Genomic DNA, 23,646 nt, shown 5'->3' with positions numbered 1-23,646 from the left:
AATGAGTGCTTCAGGGTATTGAACTCCGCCTTTCAGTTGAGTTCAGTTGCTCAGTCCGACTCCTTGCGACCCCACGAATCGCAGCATGCCAGGCCTCCCTGTCCATCATCATCTCCCGGAGTTCACTCAGACTCATGTTCATCGAGTCCATGATATCATCCAGCCATCTCATCCTCTGTCGTCCCCTTCTCCTCTTGCCCCCAATCCTTCCCAGCATCAGAGTCTTTTCCAATGAATCAACTCTTCGCATGAGGTGGCCTAAGTACTGGAGTTTCAGCTTTAGCATCATTCCTTCCAAAGAAATCCCAGGGCTGATCTCCTTCAGAATGGACTGGCTGGATCTCCTTGCAGTCCAAGGGACCCTCAAGAGTCTTCTCCAACACCACAGTTCAAAAACATCAATTCTATGGCGCTCAGCCTTCTTCACAGTCCAACTCTCACATCCATACATGACCACTGGAAAAACCACAGCCTTGACTAGATGGACCTTAGTCGGCAAAGTACTGTCTCTGCTTTTGAATATGCTTTCTAGGTTGGTCATAACTTTCCTTCCAAGGAGTAAGCGTCTTTTAGTTTCATGGCTGCAGTCACCATCTGCAGTGATTTTGGAGCCCCCAAAAATAAAGTCTGACACTGTTTCCACTGTTTCCCCATCTATTTCCCATGAAGTGATGGGACCGGATGCCATGATCTTCATTTTCTGAATGTTGAGCTTTAAGCCAACTTTTCCGCTCTCCTCTTTCACTTTCATCCAGAGGCTTTTTAGTTCCTCTTCACTTTCTGCCATAAGGGTAGTGTCATCTGCATATCTGAGGTTATTGATATTTCTCCCAGCAATCTTGATTCCAACTTGTGCTTCTTCCAGCCCAGCGTTTCTCATGATGTACTCTGCATAGAAGTTAAATAAGCAGGGTGACAATATACAGCCTTGACATACTCCTTTTCCTACTGGGAATCAGTCTGTTGTTCCATGTCCAGTTCTAACTGTTGCTTCCTGACCTGCATACAGATTTCTCAAGAGGCAGGTTAGGTGGTCTGGTATTCCCATCTCTTTCAGAATTTTCCACAGTTTATTGTGATCTACACAGTCAAAGTCTTTGGCATCGTCAATAAAGCAGAAGTAGATGTTTTTTGGAACTCTCTTGCTTTTTCGATGATCCAGCAGATGTTGGCAATTTGATCTCTGGTTCCTCTGCCTTTTTTAAAACCAGCTTGAACATCAGGAAGTCACGGTTCACGTATTGCTGAAGCCTGGCTTGGAGAATTTTCAGCATTACTTTACTAGCATGTGAGATGAGTGCAATTGTGCAGTAGTTTGAGCATTCTTTGGCATTGTCTTTCTTTGGGATTGGAATGAAAACAACTTTTCCAGTCCTGTGGCCACTGCTGAGTTTTCCAAATTTGCTGGCATATTGAGTGCAGCACTTTCACAGCATCACCTTTCAGGATTTGAAACAGCTCAACTGGAATTCCACCACCTCCACTAGCTTTGCTCATAGTGATACTTTCTAAGGCCCACTTGATTTCAAATTCCAAGATGTCTGGCTCTAGATTAGTGATCACATCATCATTATCTGGGCCGTGAAGATCTTTTTTGTACAGTTCTTCCGTGTATTCTTGCCACCTCTTTTTAATATCTTCTGCTTCTGTTAGGTCCATACCATTTCTGTCCTTTATCGAGCCCATCTTTGCATGAAATGTTCCCTTGGTGTCTCTAATTTTCTTGAAGAGATCTCTAGTCTTTCCCATTTGGTTGTTTTCCTCTCTTTCTTTGCACTGATCGCTGAAGAAGGCTTTCTTATCTCTTCTTGGTATTCTTTGGAACTCAGCATTCAGACGCTTATATCTTTCCTTTTCTCCTTGGCTTTTCGCTTCTCTTCTTTTCACAGCTATTTGTAAGGCTTCCCCAGATAGCCATTTTGCTTTTTGCATTTCTTTTCCATGGGGATGGTCTTGATCCCTGTCTCCCGTGCAAAGGAGAAAACCTTATATCTTGTCTTTCACCCACTGCTGCGTTGGAAGTCTCTCAGAGCTATCTGAGATGCTGCCTCCCGGGCTGCAGTCCTCATTTTGCCCCAAATAGAACTTAACCCACAACTCTCATGTTGTACATCTTTTTTAGCCGACATTCCCAAAAGTCCAGAGCACAAACACTCTACAACCCTGCCTCAGATGCCTTTCCCTAGTGAAACAAGGCACTCTAGGTAACAGCCTCTCCTACGTCGGAAATTAAGGAATTAAAGGACGGGCAGAAACTACCCAAAGTCTAACTTCTAACTCCGGCTTCAGAACCCGCCCAGCCGCAGAGCGACTGCAAATGCGCTTGCGCCCTCTGGCCGGCTCCGTCCCCAAAGTTCGCCTCGCGCTCCGATTGGCTGCTCTCCGCACCAGCCCCGCCTCAAAGCTGGGCGCCACGTGATCCACTGGCCACCGCGTGATTGGTTGTTCGTCTAGCTGGGGCTGCCGGCCCTGCCGCGAGGAGCAGGAGTCTGGAAAGCGGCAAGTGGGTGCCTCCCGCGGGGTACAGCACAGGGTGGGCTCCCGTCAGCCTCAGCAGGCTCGGGCAGGCCTCGTGAGAATGTAGGACGTAAGCGTTTTGGGAGGTTCGGAAAGCGGACTGCAGAGCCCCTTGCCTGCAGCTTTGGTTTGCGCCCTGGCTCCGGCCTTACTCGTGTTTCCCCCACAAGAATGGCTTCCCTCAGTCTTTCCTGAAGTTGGTGAGGTTTGGACGTATTAGTAGTATTGTTATTTTTCTTATCATCATTTTGAGAGTCCACTGCGTGTAAGCATTGGTGGTCCTGCGCAGGGGGCCATGCAGAAAGCCTTGAGTTAGAAGCTGGAGGAAGGAGGGCTTCTAGATGCTTGCGGAACGTCCTTAAACCAGCATGAAATGTTGGAGGTAAGTCAGTTTTATAAATTGTGCTGATGCTTTTATAATCTAGGAGCTTAGGGTTTAGTAGCGAGGGTCATTCATTGATTAAATTAAACGCTCGTTTATTGAGCCGCCTTCTGTTGCCCCAGGTTCTCTGCTGAGTGTAATGGTTGCAAAGGCCAGTGAGACCCAGTCCTGGTTCTTCAGGAGCTCTGTCTGTGTGATAGGACTGGTGGATGAGACAAGAAGGTGGAGGATGGAAATGAGTGAATATTTGGCATGTGACGCCTACTATGGTCGGAAAAAGTGCTGTGAGAGTCAGAGGAGGGTGTAACTGAGGGAGTTAGGGAACAGTTAACCGAGAAGGGGTCTTCCCTGATAGCTCAGCTGGTAAAGAATCCGCCTGCAATTTAGGAGACCCCGATTCGATTCCTGGGTCAGGAAGATCCACTGGAGAAAGGAAGGACTACCCCTCCTGGAGAATTTCATGGACTGTATAGTCCATGAATGAGGTCGCAAATAGTCGGCAGGACTGAGCGACTTTCGCTTAACAGAGGTGACATTTGAACAAGGCTTTAGAACTATAATTAGACTTTCTCCAGATTGAAAGGGGCAGGGAAGGCACGCCAGACAGAGAAGTTTACTGAGGAAGAGAACTAGGAAAGTGTGCCCACTGTGAGTGACTGGAGCACACTTGGAGCTCTGCTCAAGTTTCCTGCTTTGAGACAGTTATTTAAATTAAGTTCTGTTAGCTCTTTGTTTTTTTGTAACACGTACTCCTGCAAAGGCTGGTGGGATCAAGGCTCAAGCCTCTAAAAAGGCACTTTGTTTTTAGTAGTTTCGCTCTCTTTGTGTAGTTTAGTTGCTGAATGGAGAACACAGGCCATATGTAGCTGTCCAGTTTTAACTAGGGAGTATCAATCAGTCTTTATAAGTGGCTGACTGAAGCATGTTGTGTGTCCAAAATTGCTACTTATATATTGACAGTACTCTGCTGAAAAGCTGGAGAGGTTGACATTGTTTGCAAACCACGAGAAAGTGTCACTTAGAAGAAATAAAATGTAGTCAACTTTCTCATTCAGAAATTGATTATCCAGGTTGTGAATTACTCAGGCTTTGCCTTGTTTCCTTTACCTTGCCCATCCTCTGGAGAAAAATGAAATTAAACCCTATATTTAGCTGGTAATGGAAAAATATAAATCTGGTGACCAGACCTGTTTCTCTTCCAACCCTGTTGTTAATTTGCTATGGACCTTTGTCAAATCATATTCCCCTCGGGTTTTGGACTCTTTAGAAGACTTCTATAAAATTTTTATGGCTAATGCTTTTCATCTTTATTGGCAGTAGAATTGTAAATCAAATTATACGTTAAATGAATTAGAGTTTATAAAGGCTTTTTAGTAGAAAATCTTTCCTGAAGGTTTTCCTTTAGAACTAGACTATAAATCCCTTCACAGACAATCCCTAAGATTTTATCAGGCATGGTGTTTGGGCTCACTAAAACCAGAAATTATTTTGAACTGCAAATGCTTCTCTATTCTGTATTTTAAAAGCAAACAACAAAAAAAACCACATACCGCAAAACAAAACTTGTTCATGTTAACATTTTGTACAGCAGAGTTGCTTAAGGTGCATAGTGAAAGATGCAATATTGAAAGCCCATGCTTGAAATTTGTCTGAAAAGAAGCCTTAATTTTTTTTTTTCCATGGGTAAACCCAAGTTTTCTCTGATGTGAAAATAGGGTTTGGGGTTGCTCTTATGAAATACAAGGAGGTGAAAGCAATGATGCGATGATGAGTGAAGCATAGTCTGACCTGGTATTGCCATTGCTTCAGTGTTGGCTTTGACCAGGGTATGACCCCTTAATCTTCTCTCTGAGCTGATTCTGGTAATGGTTTTTCTACACTGGTATGTTCTAGTCTATCTGGATACTGGCTTTATTATGTGTTAGAGCGTTTCTTTAGTATGCTTTTGTATTACTGATACTTTCATGTTTTCTTTGTAGGTTGAGGTGAAAAAGACAGCTTTGATATCTTCATGGAAGACTGCATTATTTCATCCCTGAATCTGGTTCAGTTCTCTTATTGACTTATTACTGTGTTAAAATGCTTGTTTAGCAGTGATTGTAAAATTAAAGTAATTAACATGCACATGCTCTCTTGGGGCAGACTAAGGGAAAACAGGTGTTCAGCCTGGAAAAATGTTGCTCATTGGATTTCCTATTAAGTCAGTATGTCTTGGGTTTAACTTTGAAACAAATTAAAAAATTTAAATATCTTAAAATCTGTAGGATAGTTTCAATATTTGTTACCTTTGTGGTGTCATAAAATGTGCTTTGAATTGCTAAAATGAGTTGTATTAGAAAACACCTGTCTCAGCAGAGGCACTTACAAATCATTTTCATTCTTCCTCTCCTAATAATAATTAAAAAAAATAATAAACCTGTATATTTTCACCAACTTGCCAATCCAGTGGCTTGCATTTTTCTACATAGGTAACTTAAGTGTTTCTGTAGAATGAGGCATTTCACGCAAGACTAATTTCTTGCTGTTGGAGTAGAGGATTTCTCTCCAAGTATTGGATTAGCGAAAAAAGCAAAATAATACAAAATGCCTCAAAAAGTCCAAAGTGGTCTAAATGAAAATTTACTGTAAGTACCTCAACTAGTAAATTCCCTGGCGGTCCAGTGCTTAGGCTTTCACTGCCGAAGGTTTTGGTTCGATCCCTGGTCAGGGAACTAAGATCCCACAAGCCTTGAGGTGTGGCCAAAAATACATAAATACCTCATCTAATCTTTCAGTTTTCACATAATCATGACATGGAACAGCTCTTTGCCAAAAACATTTATTCTTAAAATTTATTTAAGCGTTTCATAGAAACTTCAGTAATAGCCAGAATAATTCATGTCAGTTTAGCAAACTTAACAAGCAGAAAGAGCTTATTGAAAGGTGCTTTATGTACACAGTGATAGTTAGGTCAGTATTTTACTCCATCTCTTCATTAGTCACTTTGCTTTCACATTGAAATCTTCAGACTATTCTGTATATACATTCAACCTCTGTTTTCCTTTAACCAGTTTCCCAAGGAAGACATGTGTGGTTCACAAAGGGAACTTTAAAAGTTGATAAACCGTAGCAGGTGTTATTTAACCAGAGGGCCACAGTAGATGGGAGGAGCTGTTGTTTTCCTAAAGTGTTTCTAAGTATGTCTATAAAGAGCAAGTCCATATTTCATACTGTTTGCAAGCCAATAAAACCTATTCTTCAGAGGCAGGTTTCCTAGGTGGCTCAGTGGTAAAGAATCTATCTGCCTGCCAAGGCAGGAGCTACAAGAGAGGCAGGTTCGATCCCTGGGTTGGGAAGCTCTCCTAGAGGAGGAAATGGCAACCCATTCCAGTATTTTTGCCGGGATAGTCCCATGGACAGAAGAGCCTTTTGGGCTACAGTCTATGGGATTTCAAAGACTCAGACGTGACTGAGCCAGTGAGCACACAAGGATGCACAGAAGCATCCACCCATTTAATGAGGTCCAACCTGGGTTTTCCCTGAGAGCTTCTATACTTCTTGTCCTTTAACAAAGGGGAGAGAAGATCTTCTGTGTCAAGTATTCTCTTTTATCCCTTCCTCTTTGCTGACCCTCACATCCCTTGCCAGTCCTGATTCTCTCTCTCTAACCAGTTCAGTCCACTCTAAGTAGGGGTGTCTAGGGAGCAAGCTAAAACGTTAAGATCAATGAGTAAATCCTTTTAAAGAAATCCATGTGGTTGTCTGAAGTTCACACAATTATTAATTGAGAATGAGAAGTATCAAAAATGCTATTTACCCTGCGGAAAACCAGCCCTGTGGCCTTACAGTGCAATCATTTGAGGTAAGGTGCTAATCCCTTTCAGTTCTCAGGGGAGTACAGTTTAATGAGATGCTGTACCTCTGTTGGATAACCTGTGATAGGACAAGCCTGGTGACTCCTCACGTAATTAAACACACAGCGATAACAAAACACATAGCCGGAGGTGGCGAGAACCGTGTCATTCACCCGGTTTTTCCGACACAGTGGGCACACAGTCTTCATTTTGGGTAACAGGGGAGAATCAGAATTGTAGTCTAGGTGTACAGGTGGTGGTGGAGTAGGCAGAGCAGTCAGGGTCTTGACGGTTTCTTGGTTTTCCGATGAATACCACCACTCAAGGAACTGCAGGAAGAATACACCCACCGAAAGGCCAGTAGAGAGGGACAAGGCAACACCCCCGATGGCCTTCTTCAGAGCTGACTTTATCTTCTCACCAATGCTGTTTGGAGAATATAACAAGGAGGCAAAAAGAAAGTGTTTATTTAGGTATAATCACAGAATGACTAATAGAAACGTAGTTCTTGTATTTTTCATTGGAATCTGATTTAGCTTGGGGATTGAAAATTGTATCATTAATGGTCCCTTCTAAACAATTCCCTCTTTCTGATTTACAATATTTTAGGAGTATAGGAGCTAAGATTTGTTTTTAATGACTAGAGCTTGTGTTTTGAGAAAGAAATTAGTGAGATTATATAGACTATATAATCAACTTATATATTGATTATATAGATCTTTTGGGGCAGGGGGTGAAGGACAGTAATATCCAGGGGAAAAAACAACTCAGCGGTATTGAGGAATACATTTGAACTTCTTATAGGAGAACACAAACACTAACTAGAAGTGGGATGTGTGTCCACACTCAGTCCTGTCCAACTCTTGGCGATCCCATGGACTGTGGCCCACCAGTCTCTGTCCATTGGCCCTTCCAGGCAAGAATACTGGAGTGGGTTGCTATTTCCTACTCCAGAGGATCTTCCCAACCTAGGAACTGAACCCTAGTCTCTGGTATCTCTTGCAGCAGGCAGATTCTTTACCACTAGCACCAAATGGAAGGGGGAGAGCACCACGGTAAGAGCAGTCTTTAGAACTGTATTGATCAGGCTGGAATCTCAGCTCTGCCACCTTCGAGCTATGTGGCCTTGGCAAGGTACTTAACTATTAGAACTTAGTTTCTTCAACTGTTAAATGGTGCTTATGCATTATTTCATTTAGTTGTGATAAGGACTGAGGTGATATACACTGAGGTGATATACATAAACATCTATGTACCAGCACAGGGCCTGGTACATAGCAAGTGTGCACAAAAATGTAGGAAGTATGAGGAGGAAAGTTAACAGGATGGCAAGCCTTATTTTACGGACACATGAATTTTTCAATGATTTTATGAAGTGACCTCAGAGTGGACTGAGGGAGGTGAATTATGAAATTGGGATCAGATTTTAGGATTTACTAATCAAAGACTTTGGGGAAATGTTAAGGCCTTACCTCCCAGCTGGTAGTTGCATCATGCTGGCCTCAGCTGGTTTGTGCTCCAGAGCTTGTATATCCTGAACTGTAAGCCGACCTAGCCGAACTCCAGCCAGCCTCAGCAGTGGTGAGTGATGTTGAACCTTTCCTAGAATGTATCGAAGCTGCTGTACCAGAAACCAGCCTTCCCAGGCCATGTTAACAAATGGGTAGGCTGCCAGGAAGGCTCTGTAAAATCGTTTCCAGCGGGAAGAAGGGGGATGGATGGAATATTCGTCCTCTTCTCTCAGGCTAGAAACCAGCTTCTCCAGTTTCACTTTCAGATAGGGAAGAAGAACCAGGAACATAACTGATTTCATAAACTGCTTCTTTGGGAGACCAGCACTGGCCAATCTCTGGAGCTTGTGTTGGTCTCCCATTACAATCCTCTTTAAGCCATAAAAGTTTTCAGAAAAGGAGGCGCTGGTTTTCGACAGATAATGCTGCTGGAGCAGAAGATCTAGCAGGGTGAAGATTTCATCAAACCACCTCCAAAAGAAGCCAAAGTGGGCAGGATTTGATTCTGCAAGAACCTACAGCGAAATAAATGAAATTCATTCCATTACAACAGCTACTGTGCCTTGTTATTTATATTCCTTTTTTCCCCTCTAAATTCTACACTTTTCTTTCTACACCTTAACCTCCCTGAAGGGCTGGGTATGTAGTGCTCACAACACTCTATACAGAAGAGAGACTCCATAACTGTTAAATCATAGGATATGAATTATATACTAATTGATTATTTCGAAACCGAGGCCAACAAATTCAAATTATTGGTTTGTTTTTTTTTCACCCCAGACATCCCTAAAACTTTCCAGAGAATTAAATCCTTACCTTGACCACATGCTGAAGAGCAGGTCTCACTGCTGACATTAAACTGTCCTGTGCTACCACCTCAAAGATGGATGGCTGGTCATCCACGACAGAGGCAGTCGTGATGTGAGCCCCATGCTCAGCCATAGTTTGGTGTGTGCACTGGATTTTTCTTTGTCCACAAGCTCTTTAGTAAGCATGAACTTTTGGGGGGCGCCAGATGGGTGCTCAGTCTCAACGGTAACTTTTATCTCAAAGGACAGCCCCTCAATTTTACTGGAACTGGGCAAAAAAAGACCTCTTCCGGAGGCAAGGTGAGGGGGAGGGTTCGAGTGAAGGGAGGTGAAGGACGAAGTTAACACGGACGTGGGTAGAAATAGTGTGTAAGAGGGGTGACTTGACTAACGCTGCGCCTCACGGGACAAAGCGTGACTACGGGGAAGACAGCATGGCGCTGGGCGCTGGCCTGTCGAGCGGCAGTCCTGGAGGCTGCCAGTCAGGGACTCTAACTCAGGAGGGTTCAAAAGCCAGGCGGATCTGAGGGATCGGATGTGCACCAGTACGGCCAGCCCTCCGCGGCCTGGCTCAGCTGTGGCCTGAGCAGTAACCCCACCGTGACCGTCCTAGCGCGCTGACCCTGGGCGAGGCGCAAGGGACCCGCGACACCGCGATTGAAAGGAGGTCTCCGCTTTATGACAGAATCCGCAGCCGGAAATAGAAGCCGCGGGAGCTTGGAGAGGGCCGGCGGAGGAGAGGCGCTCTAGCCCGGAATGCGGCCCTGTAAACCGGAACTAGGGAACTCTATGACCTCATCGGGACTTCCGCTTCCGCCTCCGCTGAAAGTAAAGGAGGCACTAGAGGCGATCGGCTGGAGGAGAGGTCTCTGCTGATTGGTTTTACTTTTCTTAACAGGGTTTGCGTCGCTGTCTTGTTGGAAAGCCACAGCTCTGATCTCTTTCTGCGGAGACTTTTTGGCAAGGTGTTGGGGGCACTGCGTCGACGTCTGGAGCCTGAGCTCGGCCCGTAGCTGAGGCGTTTGTTCCCTGGGGCGAACCAGATAGGGGCGAGGGACCCAAGGGAATGTGGAGATGGAAGCCTCACTTTGCTTGCGGCGGGGGTCGTGGTTCACTATTATCTGCAGCCTTAGGGAAGGATTTAAAGCGACTTAGGCAGAGATAGCGGAGAAGGCAATGGCGACCCACTCCAGTACTCGCCTGGAAAATCCCATGAATGGAGGGGCCTGGTGGGCTGCAGTCCATGGGGTCGCAGGGAGTCGGACACGACTGAGCGACTTCACTTTGACTTTTCACTTTCATGCATTGGAGAAGGAAATGGCAACCCACTCCAGTATTCTTGCCTGGAGAATCCCAGGGACGTGGGAGCCTGATGGGCTGCCTTCTGTGGGGTCGCACAGAGTCGGACACGACCGAAGCGATTTAGCAGCAGCAGCCACTCCCTGGTTTCACTGTTAGTCAATTAATAGTTCTTTGAGAATATTTTAAAAGTAAACTGACATTATTACAATGAGAAAAAAAGGCAGTCAAATAACAATGTCAGTTATTACAGCCAATAAATAATAAACACCTCATCACAAACCCCACTCAGGTTTATGGTATAATGAGATAGGGCACACAAAAATTGATTGTGCTTATGTGAAAAGGTATTAAGAGCCATCAGATAGGTTAATATGGTGAGATTCATATGGTAATAACAGCTGGGAGAAATGAGGCTGTTCAAACCAGCTTCGACAGAAGCCCTGTATTGGCCTTTGTAACCAAAGGGAAGGTTGTTTCTAACCTCACGTTTATCTCAGCTTCTCTCTGCCAGTTGCTTTCTACTAGAGTGATGTAACCTGGTATCTCCTTGTATCTTATATCAGGACCAGAAGTCCACTGAGAAATTACTACTACTACTAAGTCACTTCAGTCGTGTCTGACTTTGTGCAGCCCCATAGATGGCAGCCCACCAGGCTCCGCCGTCCCTGGGATTCTCCAGTCAAGACTACTGGAGTGGATTGCCATTTCTTTCTCCAACGCATGAAAGGAAAAAGTCAAAGTGAAGTCGCTCAGTCGTCTCCGACTCTTAGCAACCCCATGCACTGTAGCCCACCAGGCTCCCCCGTCCATGGGATTTTCCAGGCAAAAGTACTGGAGTGGGGTGCCATTGCCTTCTCCACTGAGAAATTAGGTGGACCTCAAACGGTTGAGTACCTTTGGGAAAAGTCATAGTCATGGTGAATCTGCCTGAAATGCGGGAGACCTGGGTCAGAAAGGAAGCTACTGGAGAAGGAAATGGCAACCCACTCAGGTATTCTTGCCTGGGAAATTCCATGGACAGAGGAGCCTGGCAGGCTATGGCCATGAGATCGCAAAGAGTCGGGCACGACTGAGCGACTTCACTGGCTCACTCACTACCAAATGGAATAAGAGGGCTAGGAAGAGGGTGGCAGTGGGGGCTGGGAGGGAAGAACCTTTTAGATAGGGTAATCAGGGAGTGCTTTTACGAGATTACAGTTAAAACAAGACCTAAATTATGAGCCAGTCATAACTCAACCCTATATAGAGTTAGGGAAGACGAATAGGTAGGAGGAGTGGTTATAAAGCCCCTAGGATGGGAAACAACTTCGAGTATTTGAGGGCTGCAAAACCTAGCAAGGAGTGAAATGAAGAGGAACTGACAGACGATAAAATATAATGTTAGAGAGGTGGACAGGAACCAGAGCACTCCTAAGTCATGGGAAGGAGACTGGCTTTTAGTCAAAGTGTAATGGGAAGCTTTTGAAGGATTTATACACCAGAGTCATGACCAGGTTTATATTTTTGAGGTGACCCTGTAATGGTTATGTAGTTAGCTTTTACTTTGTGTATGTTAAGCCTTACATTTATGATGTATACTCTTTTTGAAATGTTTGTTATATTTCAAAAAAAGTTAAATATCTGGCTATATGGAAAATGGTTGGAGGAGAGTTGAGTTTTCCAGTAGTTCATATAAGAGGTCATGGTGGATTGGACTAATGAGGTGAACAGAGGGAACTGAACAAAGTTGAGATACTTTTTGAAGGTAGAACTGACAACTTGGAATGAATGTAGCAGTTAAGGGAAAGAGAAATCAAGAATGACGCCCAGGTTTCTGGCTAGTAATGTTTGTCAGTGTAATTCATTGAGATAATTGCAATCTTAGCAAATATTTATACACTCCAAAGGCTTCCCAGGTAGCTCAGTGGGTAAAGAATCTGCCTGCAATGCAGGAGACCCCAGTTGATCCCTCCGTCGGGAAGATCTGGAGAAGGGCATGACAACCCACTCCAGTATTCTTACCTGGAGAAGTCCAAGGACAGATGAGCCTGGGGGGCTACAGTCCATAGGGTTGAAAAGAGTCAGATAGGACTAAAACAACTGAGCTCAAGCACAGCGTGGACTACTCAGAACAAGTCCTGGTCAACAACAGGGCCATATATATATTGCCTCATATTCCTCATATATATACTATGTGCAGGCATAGTTAAGTAACTTATGTAGCCTAATTCATGTCATCCTTATAATAATATCATGATTGGATATTACTGTTTCTTTTGCTCAGACGGTTAAGCGTCTGTCTACAATGAGGGAGACCCGGGTTCGATCCCTGGGTCAGGAAGATACCCTGGAGAAGGAAATGGCAATCCACTCCAGTACTCTTGCCTGGAAAATCCCATGGACAGAGGAGCCTGGTAGGCTACAGTCCATGGGGTCGCAAAGAGTCGGACACGACTGAGCGACTTCACTTTCACTTTCCATTTTGTAGATAAGAAAACTAAAGAACAAAAAAATGGGGAAAACTGGGAGAAGGACAGTTCTGTTCAGTTCAGTCTCTCGGTCATGTTCGACTGTGACTCCATGGACTGCAGCACTCCAGGCTTCCCTGTCCATCACCAACTCCCGGAGCTTGCTCAAACTCAAGTCCATCGAGTCGGTGATGTTATCCAACCATCTCATCCGCTGTCCCCTTCTGCCTTCAACCTTTCCCAGCATCAGGGTATTTTCCAAGGAGTCAGTTCTTTGCATCAGGTGGCCAAAGTACTGGAGCTTCGGCTTCAGCATCAGTCCTTCCAATGAATGTTCAGGACTGATTTCCCATAGGATTGACTGCAGTCAATCCCTTACAGTCCAGGGACTCTCAAGCGTCTTCTCCAATACCACAATTCAAAAGCAACTATTCTTCAGTGCTCAGCTTTCTTTATAGTTTTAAGTGTCACATCCATACATGACTGCTGGAGGACAGGGTCTATACAAATTAGGAAAATAAGAAACTTGGAAGTTTTTGAACGGGGGAAGAGGTATGAATCAAAGATTTTTCTGGTGGCATCTTCTTTACAAAATACAACTCTGTCTTCTGTGAATTGTACCTGGAATCAGGTTTGTGTTTTTTTTGTTTTTTAAATCCCCACCCTACCCTGTACTTTTATGACTTGGCATATATATAGAATTACTCAAAAGTGTTGTTAGCAATTTGGTGGTGAAGTTTGGGTAATAGGTCAAGGCTAGAGATAGGCTTTTTAGGAGTCATATGAGTAGGAAAAATAGTTGAACCCATGGTATTGCTAAAGGGACAGTGTAAAGAAAATGTATAAGTATAGAACATAAATCCTTGCTACTCCCTCAAACACCGTTTTATATCTCTTTTCTTTTCAGTCATTCTTTTTTATGGAGTTATGTTTTCATTCCTTTCCTCCCATTTATCTTCCAGCCTCTGCAGCATGACTTTTGCCTTCAATGTCTCTATGGATGGTCTCGGCAATGACATAAAGACCTTTGTGTTGCTAAATTCTTGGACACTTTTTGGCCTCTCCTTTTCTCTATAGCAACTGTTCTTCTTGACCACTCACTCATACATTTAGTCATTCAACAAATTTGGGGGAGGCGGGGGTAGGCCTCAGAGATACAGTTTTGATATTCAGTTCTATACTTTCATAGAACTCTAAAAACATTCTAAATCATTATGACTGCCTTCTTTTCCTTCTACCTCTCTGACTGCTTCTCAGTCCCCTTTGCATTTTGGTTTCCCAGCTTCTGCCTTAGGCTCTTCACATTCTTCTTCTTTCTTGATTAAAGACTTTTTATTATTTTTACTTAGAGCAGTTTTATTTGGGAAGTTTTAGTTTTGAGGGGAAGATACAGAGATTTCTAGGTCTTGGTTTCTGAAAGGGACTTCTTTTGTGTAAGCAAACTCCTAGGTTTTCGTGGTGGCTCATTGGTAAAGAACTCGCCTGCCAATGCAGTAGACACGGGTTCAATCCATGGGTGGGGAAGATCCCTTGGAGAAGGAAATGACAAACCACCCCAGTATCCTTGCCTAGGAAATCACATGAACAGAGGAGCCTGGTGGGCTACAGTCCATGAGGTCACAAGAGTCAGCTGTGACTTAACAACTAAAACAATTAACAAAGCATACCTATTACATGCTAGGCTTCTTACCAACCTAATCCGGTTTAAGCTTCATAAACTGGTAAGAGTTATTATCATCGTCTTTATTTCACAAGTAAGAAGACTGAAGTTGAAGAGACAAGTAACTTTCCTAGTCACATTCAGGGCAGGGATTCGGATTCAAATGGATTCACACATAGATTTGAGACAGTCTCAACCTTTTTTCCTTGCACCAGTCTCCTCCAGTTCCACTGCCCTTGTATAATCCTGGGCTGGATCACCACTGTCCGTGTATTTTAACTGCCCAAGGAATTAGCTGGGTTTTGTTGTTTGTTTTTAAAGAAAGCAACAGGCATTTCACTGACTCTGTGTAAGTTTTTAGAGAGGTCTTGTGTGAGGAAACAAATCCAGAGAATGTCAGCTTGTTTACTAGATTCTTTCTGATGAATTTCCTCCGAAGCCTAGATCTCAGGTCTCTTCCCCACCGCGCAAAATTTTTCCGTCTCCAAGGCGACAGAGAGTAGTCCCTCCTTTCTTGTTCTCTCGCGCGTCTGGATGACATCACACGGCGAGGCTCTCTGACGTAAGAGTTTCCTGTCCACCATCTTTGTACCGGGCAAAGTGGGTTTTGCGCAGTGGCTTAGACCTGGAGAAGGAGTCGTGACGTGCAGGAAACCATTACAACATCGCTCGGGCCGTGCTCTCTGGCCGCTGCTGCCACCCCCGCCCTTGCCTACGGTGAGTTGTAGGCGGCTGCCTCTGGGGTGTGTCCGTTTTTGATGGGGATGGGGGATCCCCAGACTTGGTTGGAGACAGGCGGAGGAGAGGAAATCCGAGGACCGTGACCGTTGAAGATCGAGTGAGCCGTCGGGTGTGACCGTTGTGAGGAAGAGGGTTGGAGAAAAGGACTCCACCGCTGGGGCGGGGCGAGGGAATCCTCGGGGTGGGAATTGGGGGCACTGGGGGAAAGATATGTTCGAAGTCGGGGGGTTAAGAGGGTCAGAGGCCAGGGGTGTGGCTGGCGGAGACCGGAGGCCGAGGAGAGAACCTTGCTTCTTCCCGGTTTGGCGTCGTTCTCTGAGAGGCTAGGTAGGACATGCTCAGCTCAGGAAAGGGAAAAGGGGTTCCCCAGAGCTTTGCTCCTAGATGGGTAAACCTCGCCGTCGTCCGTCATTTGAGGTTAAGAGACGCCTCTCTGCTTCATAATGGAGGAACATAGCCGTAGAATTTTTACCACCTCGGGAAAGAAGAGGAATTCCTGACTCCGAAGAAAGGGTTTTTTAGGGAAAAAAAACCCAGAGAATTGACCCGATATGAGAGAGGGGGAAGCTCTTGAGAGTAAATGTTAGCCCGGAGTTTTTTCTTCTGGGTCTTAGAAGGAACGGTCTGGTTTGAGAAAGGCTGTGGATTAAGACAGAGGTAAAGAAACTGGAACTTCCTGTTAATTCCATTTTTTTTAATCCAAAGAGTTTATTCATGCTGTTAGTTTTTAACAGCACTCTTCTATTTGGGGGCAGACTTTTTTTTAAACTCCATTATGAATTGGTGTGAATAAAGTGTGGCTGCTTCATTAAACTTTTTACTTTTAAAGGTTTTAAAATTGCCAAACACGGTTAACAATCCTTGTGGTTTAAAGAGAAAGTAAAAAAAAAAACACAGTAAGTTTAGAAAAGAGAATGACCAAGAAAGTGGTCTCAGTGAGGAACAATTTAAATTATTAATCACCTTCCTGGTATACTTAAGTTGCTTAGCTTCAGGGTACACTTACAAAGTAATAGTAGAAAGCAGCAGATGAAGGAGATGCAGCTGTACAAGAAAACGTGTAACACTTTGCCAGTGGTGACTAAGCCTGGTGGGAACGTGATGACTGTTTACAGGTATTTGACAGTTTAAACTCCCAAAGCAGCAGAAAGTAGAGGGTGTTCTGCAGATAGCTTCACTGAAAGCTGGGTGGTAACATTAGTATAAAGCTAACATTCTGTGAGGGCTTCCCCTGGTGGCTCGGCTGCAGTAGGCGTGGGTTTGGTCCCTGGCTTGGGAAGATCCCCTGCAGAAGGAAATGGCAGTCCACCGCAGTGTCCCTTCCTGGGAAATCCTATGGACAGAGAAACCTAGCAGGCTTCAGTCCATGGAGTTGCAAAACAGTAGGATGTGACTTAACCACTAAACAACGTTCTGTGACTTAGAGACTCAAGAAAACCTGGTTCTTCCATCTTTTTTTTTCCTTCTTTAAACACACCTGTATTTTTAGTCAGTCAGTTCAGTTACTCAGTCGTGTCTGACTCTTTGCCACCGCATGGACCGCAGCACTCCAGGCCTCCCTGTCCATCACCAACTCCCGAAGTTTACTCAAACTCATGTCCGTTGAGTCAGTGATGCCATCCAGCTATCTCATCCTCTGTTGTCCCCTTCTCCTCCTGCCTTCAGTCTTTCCCAGCATCAGGGTCTTTTCCAGTGAGTCAGCTCTTTGCATCAGGTGGCCAAAGTATTGGAGTTTCAGCTTCACCATCAGTCGTTGTAGTGAATATTCGGGACTAATCTCCTTTAGAATGGACTGGTTGGATCTCCTTGTAGTTCAAGCGACTCTCAAGAGTCTTCTCCAACACCACAATCCAAAAGCATCAATTCTTCGGCGCTCAGCTTTCTGCCTGTGTTTTAAAATATTACATTTTAGGCACAGTTCTGAATCAAGCTGAACAAGTAGCGAATTAGGAAGGACACATTTTATTTTCTTCTTCTTTCTCTCTCTCCAGGCGTAAGTTTTCCAGAGTTTATTTCAATTAAGAATTGGATGTAAAACTTAAGACCTTTTTTCTTACTGTATGATATTAGCAGAGTACTTTGTAGTCATTTTTAAATGGAAATGATAGGTATGTCTGTTGTAATGAGTTATCTGTTGTAATTTTGTATGCAATAAATGATACATGAAGATGTGTTATTGAAATGCGTAATTAGCACTTCTCATCCTTATGCTTGTAATGAAAGATTACTAAAATGACCTGTCCACTTTATAATTTGGTTTAATTCTGTTCACTTTTTCCCTACGGGCACCAGCTGTGTAAAATCCAACTTCACGTGAAGAGAGTGGATTTAGTGGCCTCACCAACTCTAAATTAGCTGCTATTTCCCAGAGAGCCGTTTGGAGTGAAGACCCCTATTAATTTTTTTCTGGCCTTATTCTCCTTAGGGGCACCAGAAGGAAGGAGGAATAGCTGAGAAGGGAAAACTGTCACAGCCTATATTTAGTAGAAACTAGGTTATGTTAAATCTAGATGTGTAATCCTGTACAGAGAGGCCTTTTCTGAAATGCAGTGACATCACACTCTGGGCTAGGAAAGTTAGAGAAATCGTGCTTTTGACTCTGTCAGGCTCATTTATGTTTTAAAACAATTTCCTGAGGCCATACCTCAAGCCGGTAGAGCAGCCGATGGATGACTTGTCTAGTTTGACCTGGTAAAAAGGTAGTGTGAGTTCCAGTTCCATGTTGGCTTCGCTTTGCTCTGGATCTCTCCTGAGGAATGAGTTCTCTCCCACTCCCCAGAAGAACTTGATTTTTTTTTTTTTAATTAGAGTATAGTCAATTAACAATATTAGTTTCAGTCAGCAGAGCCACTCAGCCATACACATCCATGTATCCATTTTCCCCCAAACTCCACTCCCATCCAGGCTAGATTTTTGAGGCTTTTCAGCAAATACTTTATTTATTCTTTGAGCTCTGTCTTTATCTTGGCTGCGTTTTTGGCGGGGGGTGGTGGTGCTTCTAAAACAGACAGCAGTTTTCACCGTCCTGTGTTTTAGAGAATCTGTGTTCCTCTCTGGCATGTGATTGTCTCATTTAAAAATAGATGCATATGCATCTTTTGAGGTGCAGTTCACAGGAAATTAACCATTTTTGTGTCAACAGTTTGGTGGCATTTAGTACATTTACAGTATTGTACAAGTCCGCCTCTTTCTGTTTTTTTTTTTAGTTTTAATTTTATTTTTTTGGAGTTTCTTTGTTAGCAGGAGCTAACATGATAAAATGTTTCTCTGCTGGTAGCTGTAAGGGATATTACATTACTCTTGTGTAGGACAGAGTGAAGGAAGAGAGTGGTAAGTTTCTCCCTTCTCTTTAAAAGCAGGAATTTTAATTTAGTATCTAAGATTATGTACTTGACTTTCTCCTCTTCGCTGAAGTTTTGTGGTTGAGTACATTATTCCCTAGTTAAGAACACTTGCTGCTCACAATGGATAGGACAGAAATCTCTTCCTCAGTGATAAAGATTGTTAGGGGAGGTAATGAAATTGTGTGAGTCACTATTAAAGGTAGGACTTAAGACTAGGTTAATTTAGTGTGTAATAGGTTGTGCTGAAAATTTCTGTTAGAAATTTAATAGGCGTGAATGTGTCAGAGCTTTAGGAAACAAAACAATTTGGGGGCCCTTTTTCAAAGAAACAGTGAAAAATTCCAAGCAGCTTTTGTTTTTAAATCTTGAGGAAGTTTTAAGCTTTGGTAACCCCATAGGATTCAGAGTGGCGTAATGACATCCTGGAGAGACCATAATGGCCTTGAGCTATGGCCCTCCTGTCAGGCTTTAGCAATCATTTCTGTATACTGGTTTTCCTCTTTGTGTCTGTAAGTTCTTGGGCTTTCCAGGTGGCTGAGTGTGGTAAAGAACCTACCTGCCAGTGCAAGAGATACAGGTTCGGTCCCTGTGTGAGCAAGATCCCCTGAGGAGGAAATAGCAGCCCGCTCCAATATTGCAGGGAAAATCCCGTGAACAGAGGAGCCTGAAGGGCTACAGTCCATGGGATTTCAGAGTCAAACCGAGCACACAGTGCAATGCCACGTGTAGGTCCTTAGATGATAACTTCACATCGATTCCAAGTCTTCTGTGTGAGAGACTCCTTTCTTCAGTTTGCCCACTTCACATTTAGTTTGCATTGTGAACGGATTAAATGATTATAACATTCTTTGAATTTTTGCTAGAAAGGCATTATGAAAATATTACATAAGGCAAGTCTTTGTTACAGAGTCATTGTAAATTGTAACAAGTATGCTGAAAACAGAAATTTTTGTTTTCTATAATGATTTATGTGAGTTTTAGCTCACTTTTAACCCAGTAAATTCAGTGAAATTCTGGTACAACCTAAAGCACTATTGTATATAAGGATCAGGATTATAAATATTAAGTAGCTGCTTGGAAAGATAGCAAATGAGTCTAATTTCTCTTAAATTACCCAAGTAGTACATTTTAGAGAACAAAGTTGAGCCAAGCTCTTGTCACTACTTCATGGTTTTGTGGCTCTTTTTTCCTTAATTACATTGATTTGTTTAGTGCTTAGGTCTTTTTTCTCATATTCATAAGTACCATTGTTTGTAAAGGTGTGGTCACTCAAATTTGCCAAATGTATTATCACTGATGTTGTTTTGACCTGAAAGTAATGAGCAGGTACTGGGGCATCTATCGTAAATTTGGTGATAAGTAGTAGTAATAATGGTGGTAAAAAAGAAGATACCTTTTTTAAGTGCAGAAGGAATATTATTAAAAGAAAAATTTAATGTATTTGAAGAAGTCAAGTACATTGGACAAAGTCTTTAGAATTTCTCAAATCAGAGAACACTGTTTCATAATTTGGGGAGAAATGTGATTAGTCCATGCTGGTTTTGTTTTACCAGTGGAGTCTTATGTCAGCTGAAGTTGTTCTGGAAATTGGAAGGGAAAAGGTAAAGTTCAAGCTGGCACCCATGTTCTTTTTAGTATCAGTTCTGATTCTTTTTTGTATTCAATGTGACTAAACAGATATCTCAGTTCTTTGCATTGTTTTTAAGTGTAAACTGATCATTTCTTTTGGGGGTAATTGTAGGTTGTTGGAAATATGAAAAACAATTTTTAAGGCCTCTCTAGATGTTTGTCATGAAAGAATATTGTCCTACTAATTTAGACTTCCCTTTTTCTTTTTTTCTGAAAGAGATTCCTTTTATTGATACATGTGATGGTGAATAGATTGATACAGTTATTTTCTCTTTCAGTTTTTCTATGCTTCTAAGAGACTCTGGGAGTAAGTCAGATTTGCCTTAATAGAAAGTAATAGGGAGATCTTTTAACACAAACTTTGTCTTAAATATTGGAGTGGCTAATTGAGATGCATTTACAGAAAGATCTAGCATTAGGTCTTAGAGGCTCTGAGGAGATAATTGTGGATAAAATCATAAAGCCATGATAGGTTCAGATTTTCACTTTCTTCCATTAAGCCTTTGGAGTTTGCTCCAATTAACTTTTTGACACAGAAGTTTCATTCTTAACTATCCTTGCATCCCTTTGGATCACCCATGATGGTAAGGATGAAGAGACTCATTGTGGAATTTAGATATTCTCATATATAAATGTTCTTAAAATTTGTTGAATCCCTTGTTAGACCCCAATAACTCAGATAAGGGTATTCTTTTCTCATGCTCTAGGTGCACATTAAAGATCCAAAACCATGACTGACTCCAAGTACTTCACAACCAATAAAAAGGGTAAGTATGAGAACTTGATAAAAGCCTTTTTTGAAGATTCTTCAAAAGTGATGGTGTAGGATTGCTTCAGGTGGAAAGCTCCTGATCTCTTCGGAGATGCAGGTCTTGGACCATCTCATTGGGAATCTGCTGCTTCTACAGAAAGGTGTATTGAACAGATTTTTAGAGTATAGGTTTTGAAAGATATAACTGTAATGCAGATCATTTTGACTTGAAGGTTTTAGTGAAAGGAAGAGATCCAAGATTGATCCACTGAAGATTGATAGGTCTGAGGAGGGTGAAAGAGGAAGAAGCACATTTATTCTCTTTTTTAAAAAAAATTGAAGTGTAGTTGGTTTACAATGTTGTGTTTGTTTCTGGTGTACCGCAAGAGTAATTCAGTCATGTGTGTGTGTGTGTGTATTCTTTTTCAGATTCTTTCCTATTATAGGTTATTAGAAGATATTGAAGATATTGAATATAGTTCCCTATGCTGCTCAGAGGAACCTTGTTGTTTGTCTGTTTAATATATAGTAGTGTGTATCTCATAATCCCAAGGTCCTAATTTATCTCCTCCCACTCTTCCCCCTGCTTTGTTAACCATAAGTTTGTTTTCTGTTTTGTAAATAAGTCCATTTGTATCTTTTTTTTTTTTAAGATTCCATGTATAAGTGATATCATATATTTGTCTTTCTCTGTTTGATTTAACTTCACTTCGTATGGTAATCTCTAGGTCTGTCCATGTTGCTGCAAATGGCAGTATTTCATTCCTTTTTATGGCTGAATAACATTCCATAGTGTATATAAATCACATCTTCTCTATCCTTTCATCCGTCGATGGACACTTAGGTTGCTGCCTTGTCTTGGCTGTTGTAAATAGTGCTACTGTGACCATTGGGGTGCGTGTATCTTTTCAAATTAGAATTTTCTCTGGATATATACCCAGGAGTGGAATTGTTGCATCATATGGCGACTCTAGTTTTTTAAGGAACTCATACAGTGTTTTTCATAGTGGCTGCACCAAATTCTTTTATTTTTTCCTTGGAAATAAACATTTTATAACAAGGGGTATTATTAAAGCAATATAGCAATAAAAAGTAAAAATAAAGTTCTCTTCCTCTCTATTCCTGTTCCTGATGGGAACTTGATGTGTATCCTTAATCTTTTCTGTGCATATATTAATACATATGATTGAAAAAAATTTTAACTACAAAAAAGAGATGATACAAAACAGTGCATGGAAACTTGATATTTTCTTATCCTTGCACTCATGCATTGTTTTGCATGATGTCTTTTTTGTTAAAGATAAAAATGATGTGATGCACTGAGAAGCACGTATCATTATTTATGAATTACAGCTGCCAAAATGCATAACCTCAGTGTGATTATGAGAAAATACCCATGACAACTGAGGGTGTTCTTTAAAACGACTGTCCTGTGCTTTTTAAAAATGTCATTATAATGAAAGACAAAGGCTGACCAGCTGTTTCAGATTAAAGGATACTGAGACATGACAGTAAATGTAACGCGTGATCCTGAATAGGATTCTGCCCCAAGGGGATAGGGGTACAATTACTATAGAGGACATTATCAAGATCACTAAGTCTATATAGATTAGATAATGTATTAGTGTTAAATTTCCTGATTTTCATCATTGTATTATGGTTATGTAATGTAATTCCTTGTTCTTAGAAATTACACACTGATATAACTTAGGGCTAAAGAGACGTGATGTCTACAGTTTGTTGAATGAATCAGAAAAATGTTATATATATATATAAAGTATGATAAAGCAAATGTGGTATAACATTAGAAACTGGGGAGTTTTACAGATTTTCTGTAAGATTAAAATGCTTTCAAAAGAAAAAGAAAATGGGAGGGCAGGTACAGTGAGCACCAGAAAGTTATCTAGAAAACCCAAGCATATTTGTCATTTGTTCTGTCATTTGGAGTTAATTAAGGGTAAACAAGGATACAGCCTGGTGGTTGAGGTTAAGGCGTCTGCCTGGAATGCGGGAGACCTGGGTTCGATCCCTGGGTCAGGAAGATCCCCTGGAGAAGGAAATGGCAACCCACTCCAGTACTCTTGCCCGGAGAATCCCATGGAGGGAGGAGCCTGGTAGGTTACAGTCCATGGGGTCACAAAGAGTCAGACACGACTGAGCGACTTCACTTCTTTTAAACAGGCTCTTCCACTGTAATACAGAAAACACCATAGAGCACCGCTTACTACGTCAGCTGCTAGTCCATGGTTTTCAACCTTGCTGACACATTGAAATGGCCCAGTCAAAGAGAGGAGGTGATGTCCAGTCTTCCCCTGCACATGTCCTTATTTCTTTGGTCTGGGATATGACTTTGATGGGATTTTTAAAAGCTCCCCAGATTTTTCCAGTGTTTAGCTGAGATTGCGAGTTATTGCTAGCTGCTTGGTAGAGTTGATGAAGGGAAGAAAAGAAGGGGGAAAGGTAAGAGTTTAATGAAGCGGCAGTATGTATGAGATACCTTGCCTCACTTAGTACCTCTCGGCTCCACCCAGCTTCTTCCTGTTTATATTGCTTGCACCTTAGAAAATCCTTTAGCCCCGGTCATTCATTTTCAGCTTTATTTCTGATTCTCTTATCATTCTGAAATGTATTTATTTCTTCTGTAAACATTTTGTGTGCTTTGATGACCTAGATGTTGTATGAAAGTCAAAGTGAAAGTCGCTTAGTCATGTTGACTCTTT

At 42.4% G+C, this 23,646-nt stretch overlaps 2 protein-coding genes and 1 long non-coding RNA gene across 6 annotated transcripts in view; 2 read left to right on the top strand and 1 right to left on the bottom strand.

The window, feature by feature from the left end:
- Positions 2,432-5,023, top strand: LOC108638248. The gene is made up of 2 exons (XR_001919672.1): positions 2,432-2,899; positions 4,879-5,023. It is a non-coding gene; the product is annotated as an uncharacterized LOC108638248 (long non-coding RNA).
- On the bottom strand, positions 5,704-9,810 carry PEX12 (peroxisomal biogenesis factor 12). The gene is made up of 3 exons (XM_005693204.3): positions 9,060-9,810; positions 8,205-8,758; positions 5,704-7,158 (listed from the first exon to the last, which is right to left on the bottom strand). The coding sequence occupies exons 1-3, from the start codon at positions 9,183-9,185 to the stop codon at positions 6,759-6,761; spliced, it is 1,080 nt and encodes a 359-aa protein (XP_005693261.2). The 5' UTR covers positions 9,186-9,810; the 3' UTR covers positions 5,704-6,758.
- AP2B1 (adaptor related protein complex 2 beta 1 subunit) overlaps positions 9,899-23,646 on the top strand; it is a 113,152-nt gene continuing 99,404 nt past the window's right edge. For 2 of the 4 annotated variants that reach the window (XM_018064223.1, XM_013971907.2), the window contains exons 1-2: positions 14,850-15,178; positions 20,883-20,942. In XM_018064223.1, the coding sequence (XP_017919712.1) occupies positions 20,906-20,942 (37 nt within the window). In that variant the 5' untranslated portion in view covers positions 14,850-15,178; positions 20,883-20,905. The other 2 variants (XM_018064221.1, XM_018064222.1) reach the window with 2 other exon arrangements.

Source organism: Capra hircus, chromosome 19 (genome assembly GCF_001704415.2).
Source record: "Capra hircus breed San Clemente chromosome 19, ASM170441v1, whole genome shotgun sequence".
Lineage (NCBI taxonomy): Eukaryota > Metazoa > Chordata > Mammalia > Artiodactyla > Bovidae > Capra > Capra hircus.
The sequence above is the reverse complement of the archived record's forward strand: the minus strand, read 5'-3'. Positions and strand labels throughout refer to the sequence as shown.